The sequence below is a fragment of the Schistocerca piceifrons genome, chromosome 11, assembly GCF_021461385.2.
Source record: "Schistocerca piceifrons isolate TAMUIC-IGC-003096 chromosome 11, iqSchPice1.1, whole genome shotgun sequence".
Lineage (NCBI taxonomy): Eukaryota > Metazoa > Arthropoda > Insecta > Orthoptera > Acrididae > Schistocerca > Schistocerca piceifrons.
The window spans coordinates 79,282,767-79,293,124 of NC_060148.1; the positions used below are offsets into that span (position 1 = coordinate 79,282,767).

Genomic DNA, 10,358 nt, shown 5'->3' on the forward strand with positions numbered 1-10,358 from the left:
GTTGTCAACACTAACGATATCTGACGTTTTTGACTCCCAGTGAGACACAGAACTATTTGCGAGATCACTGTAAGTTCAAGGATGTTATTCCGAGCTGCTGGTGGAGAAAAATTCGGTAAGTGTGGTCTCTTTGTGTGTAGTCAACAAAGATATGTGTGGGGTTCGATTCCTAGTCAGCACTGTACTCTTTGTCATATTATTTCTAGTTCAAATATGCTCACATGTCGCTGCTAGTGTAACAGACCCATACTTAACGTTCCTTTTCTCTAGAATATAACAGCGATATGCGCCGGGTTGGAGTCCTGAGAAGGAAAAAATTAATGTTTCGTCTCGTCATTTCAGTTAATATATCTAGCTACTGCCGAGAAAATCCGATATGTCAAAGTTGATTGTGCTTCGATAACAATCCGATTAGGTTCTGGGGTCGAATCCAGGTCCAACACAAAGCTTTACCTCACTGCATTTCAAGTAAGTTACTTGTGAAGAAGCAGTATTTAACATCTCTCGTAGTTCGTTAACAGGGAGAATAGATTGGGTAGGAATTCGTGACCGTTAAAAATGTTTACGTTATGTAATTTAAAGTTGATATTTGTTGATACTGTCTAAAATCGAGGTATATCACTCTCTTTACGCCTAGTCAGCAATGACTGTTAATTTCCGTCAATGACGAAATCTTAGTCTGCATGACCTGGGTTTGAATCCATATGCAGAACGAGTCGGTTCATCGTGTCATTAGAAGTTCATACATATTCTCAACTAGCTGCTCGTGAATAACGTAAATTTTAATGACATTTTGTGTTAAATAACAATTATGGTATGTTACTTTGAAGAGGAAATCATGAATACGACGAACTTACTACGTGCATGACCTATCTGACGTAATAATGAGAGTGCTAAAATTTCAGGTATGTCAGTTATTGCAATAAATGCGAGCTTATAAGCCTTAAGGACAGTCTTATCTGTGATGAGGTGTTCCCTGATATTTTTAGTATCGTGGTATTACTTTACATCCTGAGTTATTGCGATACAGAGCAGTGTTTTCTAGTGGTGACTTGTTGGAACCATTTTCAATAGTCAAACGACTGTACCAAGGAGCGATTAGAGGACCTGCTAGACAGCTGCGTTATGTGGGTTGCATGGGAATCAGGCGAAATGCAATCCTGGTCGTTCGGATACTTTTGAGCATGATTGTACTTCGTTAACAATCCGATTAGGTGCTGGGTTCGCATCCCTGTCACAAGCTTTATATGATGGCGTTTCAATTTTAAACATGAGCATACCTTGTTCCTTGTGAATGACACCATATTAAACGTCGTTGGGGGTAGTTCCCAGGACGGTAACTGTTTAGACAGGATTCCCAGTTCAGTACAAACATTTTCGTCATTTATTTTCAGGATCTGAATTGATAACTGATACTGGTGCAAACGTCTATACTTCACGCCTCTTTATGCCTAGTGATCCGGTCTCAATAAGGCACAAACAAAGCTTAGATTAGTTAGCAATGGCTATAGGTGCTGGGTTTGAATCCAGGTCCAGAACGACGACGTTGGTCATGTCATTTAAAGTTCAAATTTGTGTACACGTAGCTGTTGATGTGTTACGAGAACAATGATATTACTGGTGATTCGCTGTTAATGTTGAGGTTTCCTTAGAGTGCTTGTTGCCGTTAATCGCGTTTTTCTACTGGTTCGTCCAATATCCAGTTTCCAGAGCCACTCGCCGTTGAGCGACCTTCAGCATGTGGATGGAAAACCTTTTAGAGCGAAAAACTTTTTTCCAATTGCCGTACAGCTTTGTAACTCCAGATATTGTATCAAGTATTTAATTTTGACTAAGTATTACTGTACGATATATGAAAAATAAACCGTTTTCTCAGAACTTTTGGAATGTCACTTGTTGTAATTAAGGTTAGTTTATGAGTGTTATGGGGTGTCTCATCGCTGAGAACGTGTTTTCTAATATGTTTTGTACGACGATATTAGTTGACGCTTAGACTGACTGGCATAAAGACCTTTGGTCTCTTAGTAGTCTCTTGCGGTACCCATTGTGTGTAGTCAAACGACTGTACCCCATGGGGTTTTGGTGTTTAGAGGACCTGCAACACAGCTACGTTATGTTGGTTGTATTCGGCAGTGACCCACTTTTTTTGCTGTCAAGTGTACATGTAGGTGTTCTAAACCAACAATGCCCAGGAGAGCAGTGTGTTGACACCACGCCCCTCCATATGGGATCCAAATGACACTATTAGTTGATGGTTGACATGGCTGTCGGCCGTTCCCAGTTGACCTGTCTGTGACCACAACAGCAGTCCTAACAATGGAGGACTGAGACAATTGCAATCAGCTAGGTTACTACATAATTACAAATAAAACATGCTGATTTCCCTTCCACAGATCTATGTGATAAGTGCTTCTGGATGCTGATAACTCAAAAAGTCTTACAAATAATTTCATTAAAGAGGTAATAACAAACTTGTCACTAAACATGTAAATATACAGTACATTGAGATGTATACTGTGAATCTTAGGATATGCCGCGCGGTCTAGGGCACCTTGCTATGGTTCGCTCCCCCGGTAAGATGTTTGAGTCCTCCGTTGGGCATGGGTGTGTGTGTTGTCCTTAGCGTAAGTTAGTTTCAGTTAGATTAAGTAGTGTGTAAGCCTAGGAACAGATGACCTCAGCAGTTTGGGCCGGAGGAACTCACCACAAAAAATCTGGGGAATGAACAGTCTAATGAGGACATACTGTGCTTTGATAAGAAACCAAATAAAGATGAAAGTAATGTGTAGTAGCAAGAATGAGATCAATAATAAAATTATTATCAAAAAATGGTTCAAGTGGCTCTGAGCACTATGGGACGTAACATCTGAGATCATCAGTCCGCTAGACTTAAAATTACTTAAACGTAACTAACCTAAGGACATCACACACATCCATGCCCGAAGCAGGATTCGAACCTATGACCGTAGCAGCAGCTCGGTTCCAGACTGAAGCCCCTAGAGCCGCTCGGCCACAACGGCCAACATTAATATCAAAATTGGAGACAACGCAGTAAAAGCTTTAGAGGAATTCTGCTACTTTGCAAGCAAAATAATGTGTGATGGATGAAGCAAGGAAGACGTAAAAAGCCGATTATCATAGCCTAACAGGGGATTCTGGCGATTATTATTAAAGTCTATTATTGTCAAACATATATCTTAATCTGAGGAAGAAATTTCTGAGAAAGTACGTTTGGAACACAGCATTGTAGGTAGTGAAACATAGGTTGTGGGAAAATCGGAAAAGAAGAGAATCGAAGCATTTGAGATCTGGTGCTACAGAAGAATCTTGAAAATTGTGTGGATCGATTAAGGTACGGAATGAGGAGGTTCTCCAGAGAATTGACGAGAAAGAAGGAACACGAGAACAGGAGATCTGTTAAGACATCAAGTAGTAACTTTCATGGTACTACAGGGAGCTGTAGAGGGTAAAAAGTGTAGAGGAAGACAGAGATTGGAATACATCCAACGAATAATTGAGGGCGCAGGTTCCAAGTACTACTCTGAGATGAAGGGGTTGGTGGAAGAGAGGAATTAGCTGTGAGCCACCTAAAACCAGTCATACACTCCTGGAAATTGAAATAAGAACACCGTGAATTCATTGTCCCAGGAAGGGGAAACTTTATTGACACATTCCTGGGGTCAGATACATCACATGATCACACTGACAGAACCACAGGCACATAGACACAGGCAACAGAGCATGTACAATGTCGGCACTAGTACAGTGTATATCCACCTTTCGCAGCAATGCAGGCTGCTATTCTCCCATGGAGACGATCGTAGAGATGCTGGATGTAGTCCTGTGGAACGGCTTGCCATGCCATTTCCACCTGGCGCCTCAGTTGGACCAGCGTTCGTGCTGGACGTGCAGACCGAGTGAGACGACGCTTCATCCAGTCCCAAACATGCTCAATGGGGGACAGATCCGGAGATCTTGCTGGCCAGGGTAGTTGACTTACACCTTCTAGAGCACGTTGGGTGGCACGGGATACATGCGGACGTGCATTGTCCTGTTGGAACAGCAAGTTCCCTTGCCGGTCTAGGAATGGTAGAACGATGGGTTCGATGACGGTTTGGATGTACCGTGCACTATTCAGTGTCCCCTCGACGATCACCAGTGGTGTACGGCCAGTGTAGGAGATCGCTCCCCACACCATGATGCCGGGTGTTGGCCCTGTGTGCCTTGGTCGTATGCAGTCCTGATTGTGGCGCTCACCTGCACGGCGCCAAACACGCATACGACCATCATTGGCACCAAGGCAGAAGCGACTCTCATCGCTGAAGACGACACGTCTCCATTCGTCCTTCCATTCACGCCTGTCGCGACACCACTGGAGGCGGGCTGCACGATGTTGGGGCGTGAGCGGAAGACGGCCTAACGGTGTGCGGGACCGTAGCCCAGCTTCATGGAGACGGTTGCGAATGGTCCTCGCCGATACCCCAGGAGCAACAGTGTCCCTAATTTGCTGGGAAGTGGCGGTGCGGTCCCCTACGGCACTGCGTAGGATCCTACGGTCTTGGCGTGCATCCGTGCGTCGCTGCGGTCCGGTCCCAGGTCGACGGGCACGTGCACCTTCCGCCGACCACTGGCGACAACATCGATGTACTGTGGAGGCCTCACGCCCCACGTGTTGAGCAATTCGGCAGTACGTCCACCCGGCCTCCCGCATGCCCACTATACGCCCTCGCTCAAAGTCCGTCAACTGCACATACGGTTCACGTCCACGCTGTCGCGGCATGCTACCAGTGTTAAAGACTGCGATGGAGCTCCGTATGCCACGGCAAACTGGCTGACACTGACGGCGGCGGTGCACAAATGCTGCGCAGCTAGCGCCATTCGACGGCCAACACCGCGGTTCCTGGTGTGTCCGCTGTGCCGTGCGTGTGATCATTGCTTGTACAGCCCTCTCGCAGTGTCCGGAGCAAGTATGGTGGGTCTGACACACCGGTGTCAATGTGTTCTTTTTTCCATTTCCAGGAGTGTATGACAGATGATACGAAGAAAGGGTGTTGTAGCAACACGTCATCAAACGATAAATGAGTTTGCAAATTTTTTTTCTATACATACTTATTTTCATGAGCCTATGCAGGAGGATCTGTGGCCAGCCTGTATGACATGTTTACGCAGTGTGGCAGCAGTGCAGAACCCACTCACCTTAGCAAGCAGGTCTCCCAACCTCTCGGAGCCCCATATCCTCACGACATCGGCCACCCTCCCGGGGGGGTTGGCGGAGGGCAGGGAGGCGCCGCTGTTGTCGTCCTCTGCAGAGAATACGAGGCGCGCCTCCAGCCGCAGGTCTGGGTCCGCTGCCAGCTCCTCTGCCAGAGACATGGCGCGCAGACGTTATCTCTGACCAGAGAGAGTATTAATGCTGCAAGCTCCCTGTTGAGAAAAACGATACCATCACATTAACACGTGCCGATATGTACCGGGTGATCAAAAAATCAGTATAAATTTGAAAACTGAATAAATCACGGAATAATGCAGACAGAGAGGTACAAATTGACACACATGCTTGGAATGACATGGGGATTTATTAGAACCAAAAAAATACAAACGTTCGAACAATGTCCGTCAGATGGCGCTTCATCTGATCAGAATAGCAATGATTACCATAACAAAGTAAGACAAAGCAAACATGATGTTCTTTACAGGAAATGCTCAATACGTCCACCATCATTCCCCAACAATAGCTGTAGTCGAGGAATAACGTTGTGAACAGCACTGTAAAGCATGTCCAGAGTTATGGTGAGGCATTGGCGTCGGATGTTGTCTTTCAGCATCCCTAGAGATGTCGGTCGATCACGATACACTTGCGACTTCAGGTAACCCCAAAGCCAATAATCGCACGGACTGAGGTCTGGGGACCTGGGAGGCCAACCATGACGAAAGTGGCGGCTGAGTACACGATCATCACCAAATGACGTGCGCAAGAGATCTTGCACGCGTCTAGCAGTATGGGGTGGAGCGCCATCCTGCATAAACATCGTACGTTCCAGCAGGTGTTTGTCAGCCAGGCTGGGGATGATGCGATTCAGTAACACATCGGCGTACCTCTCACCCGTCACGGTAGCAGTTACAAAACCAGAATCACGCATTTCCACGAAGAAAAAAGGCCCGATAACGGTAGATGTGGTAAATCCAATCCATACCCTGACTTTTTGGTCGTGCAATGGAGTTTCCACGACAGTTCTAGGATTTTCGGTAGCCCAAATTCTGCAGTTGTGGGCGTTGACAGACCCTCGGAGCGTGAAATGAGCTTCGTCGGTCCACAACACGTTACTCAACCAATAGTCATCTTCCGCCATCTTTTGAAACGCCCACACCGCAAATGCCCTCCGCTTCACTAAATCGCCAGGTAACAGTTCATGATGCCGATGGATTCTGTACGGATAGCATCGGAGGGTATACCTAAGTGCCAACCAAACAGTAGTGTACGGAATGCCGGCGCGACGTGCGACTGCACGAACGCTGACTTCCCGTGCATAGACGAACCCGCTACAAATGGTCTATCGCCTAAACAACCCTTGGCTTCGAACTTCGAAATCATTCTCGCCACAGTTGCATTTGTCAACGGACCTTTACCCGTCTGAATCCCCTTCCTATGGCGATAGGATCGTAACGCTGAAGTAGCACATTTCCCATTCTGATAATACAGCTTCACTAAAAGCGCCTTTTCAGGTAACATCAACATGCTGCGACTGCTGGCGCATCTCTCTCTCATTACAGCTCCTTTTATGCACGATTGTCATGCGCAGTCACTGACGTTTTGCTATCCCGCGCCATCTGTCGGACATTTTGTTTTGGTTCTAATAAAACCCAATGTTATTCCAAGCATGTTTGTCAATTTTTACCTCTCTATCTACAGTATTCCGTGGTTTAATAAGTTTTCAAATTTATACTGACTTCTTGATCACCCGGTACTTAGGGGTGGACAAAAATGTGGAAACACCACAAACACAACACATTACTATTATTATGAATAGCCAGCTACACTGCTACGTAAACTGTTTATATTTTATCCAACTCACGATGAGCCCATTTCGGCAAATTGCCATCGTCAGCTGCTGTGTAAATACATAATTAAGCGATGATCTTTATATAAAGGTCTTCTAACTATGATTTGAAAACCTATAATATATCATTGGGTGTTTTGTCTTACATGTAACAACGTTGCTGTTATGTCCTGTCTGTTTTAGAATTATTACTTTCTCCCAGTTGTACACTGGAGTTGTATGTCGGATATTACTTGTTTCCTATATATGCTATTTTTCTGGCCACTTGAATGACAGTGGGTCAGGGATATTACATGTTTACATAGTTGTTGTTGTTGTTGTGGTCTTCAGTCCTGAGACTGGTTGGATGCAGCTCTCCATGCTACTCTATCCTGTGCAAGCTTTTTCATCTCCCAGTACCTACTGCGACCTACATCCTTCTGAATCTGCTTAGTGTATTCATCTCTTGGTCTCCCTCTACGATTTTTACCCTCCACGCTGCCCTCCAATACTAAATTGGTGATCCCTTGATGCCTCAGAACATGTCCTACCAACCGATCCCTTCTTCTGGTCAAGTTGTGCCACAAACTTCTCTTCTCCCCAATCCTATTCAATACTTCCTCACTAGTTATGTGATCTACCCATCTAATCTTCAGCATTCTTCTGTAGCACCACATTTCGAATGCTTCTATTCTCTTCTTGTCCAAACTATTTATCGTCCATGTTTCACTTCCATACATGGCTACACTCCATACGAATACTTTCAGAAATGACTTCCTGACACTTAAATCAATACTGGATGTTAACAAATTTCTCTTCTTCAGAAACGCTTTCCTTGCCATTGCCAGCCTACATTTTATATCCTCTCTACTTCGACCATCATCAGTTATTTTGCTCCCCAAATAGCAAAACTCCTTTACTACTTTAAGTGCCTCATTTCCTAATCTAATTCCCTCAGCATCACCCGACTTAATTAGACTACATTCCATTATCCTTGTTTTGCTTTTGTTGATGTTCATCTTATATCCTCCTTTCAAGACACTGTCCATTCCATTCAACTGCTCTTGCAAGTCCTTTGCTGTCTCTGACAGAATTACAATGTCATCGGCGAACCTCAAAGTTTTTATTTCTTCTCCATGAATTTTAATACCTACTCCGAATTTTTCTTTTGTTTCCTTTACTGCTTGCTCAATATACAGATTGAACAACATCGGGGAGAGGCTACAACCCTGTCTTACTCCCTTCCCAACCACTGCTTCCCTTTCATGTCCCTCGACTCTTATAACTGCCATCTGGTTTCTGTACAAATTGTAAATAGCCTTTCGCTCTCTGTATTTTACCCCTGCCACCTTTAGAATGTGAAAGAGAGTATTCCAGTCAACATTGTCAAAAGCTTTCTCTAAGTCTACAAATGCTAGAAACGTAGGTTTGCCTTTCCTTAATCTTTCTTCTAAGATAAGTCGTAAGGTCAGTATTGCCTCACGTGTTCCAGTGTTTCTACGGAATCCAAACTGATCTTCCCCGAGGTTGGCTTCTACTAGTTTTTCCATTCGTCTGTAAAGAATTCGTGTTAGTATTTTGCAGCTGTGACTTATTAAGCTGATAGTTCGGTAATTTTCACATCTGTCAACACCTGCTTTCTTTGGGATTGGAATTATAATATTCTTCTTGAAGTCTGAGGGTATTTCGCCTGTTTCGTACATCTTGCTCACCAGATGGTAGAGTTTTGTCAGGATTGGCTCTCCCACGGCCGTCAGTAGTTCCAATGGAATATTGTCTACTCCGGGGGCCTTGTTTCGACTCAGGTCTTTCAGTGCTCTGTCAAACTCTTTACATAGTTACCATTATAAATAAGTGAAGTGTGAAATTCAGTTGTTTATTATTATTTTTATGTAGTATATATCGTATCTAAGAAACATCTCGAACAAAATCAACAAACTATTCAACAAAACTGACAACGAATTTGTATTTAAAAACACACACAGCATAAAACACAAAATTCACAAAGGCAGCTCGAAAATCCCCATACACAACAATCCAGACGTTTATATAATTTCGTGTAACACACTGCACAAATTCCACACAGGGCAAACTGGTAGAAACTTCAAACTTAGTTATAAATATCACATCAGAGAAAGTGAAAACAACCCATCCACATTTTTTCAACATTTACAAACAGAGAAACATGATGCAAAACCCATAAACGAAGCACTAGAAATCCTCCATATTACGCAGAAGGGAACATTCATGAACATCCTTGAGGAAACAGAGATATATTCTCATATGCATACAGCAACCCAACAAAATTATTGAACGAACAAACTGACCAAAAGCACAAAAAGAAAACTTTATTCACTTTATACATCGGGAAGACGAGTAAAACAATAAAATCAGAGAGTCTAAACAACACATACCCATAGTAACAGCGATAAAAACATGAGCAGTGTAAAACAGAGACAGAACACCAACGTAAATCATAGACAACAACAATTATTACGAAAAAATTAAAAAACGTAAAATAAAAATCTCAAAGAAATCTAAAACAAACTTGAGGCAAAAACATAATCAGAAACAAACCTATATAAAATTAAACAACCGGGTTTCACACTTCAGTTATTTACACCCATGCTCATAAATTAAGGATAATGCTGATACATGGTGAAACAACGCTCTGGTGGGCGGTTTGCGGGTTTAAATCACCTCAGGGTATGACCATGCGGTGCATTTGACCTTCGGTCGTCGCACGGTGGCGCTGGCAGCAGTCCACATACGCAGAGGTGTGTTGGTGCATGTCAGAGTACGGTGCATCGAGTAAGAGTGCAGACGTTTTCAGACGTGCTAATGGTGACTGTGTGTTGAAAATGGCTCAAAGAACACACATTGATGACGTTTCGAGGGGTAGAATACTGGGGCGACTGGAGGCTGGTCACGCACGCGCAGACTACGCGGTGCACGACGCCGGTACGCACACGCTGACGATGGGACATGGCCGGACGCAGGAAGAGCAGCAAGATTGCGGCTGCGCTGGAACTCCTGGTCGATGCTATCGGCAATGACCGCGAACGGAGACGGCGCCACACGAGGAAACAGCGCACTGTGCAGCAATGCTTCAAGTGCCAAAGAATGGGGCACATCGCAAAAGTGTGCAGGGGCACATTAGCGTGTCTGAAGTGTGCTGAGGCACACGACACACGCAACTGCACCAAGCCCCGCGACGCGGCTGCCAAGTGCGTGAATTGCGGCGGTGGCCACGCCGCAAACTCGCGCAGCTGTGCCTACGTGCGGGGCTACAGAAGCAAGATGGCCGCCCCACGCCCTGCA

The 10,358-nt window shown here is 44.6% G+C and overlaps 1 protein-coding gene across 1 annotated transcript in view; it reads right to left on the reverse strand.

Moving 5' to 3' along the window:
• Positions 1–5,373, reverse strand: part of LOC124719722 (U4/U6 small nuclear ribonucleoprotein Prp31-like) — a 156,805-nt gene extending 151,432 nt beyond the window's left edge. Inside the window, exon 1 of the mRNA XM_047244925.1 lies at positions 5,197–5,373. Coding sequence (XP_047100881.1) covers positions 5,197–5,373 — 177 coding nt within the window. The remainder of the gene's footprint in view (positions 1–5,196) is intronic.
• Between the last annotated feature and the right edge of the window lie 4,985 nt (positions 5,374–10,358).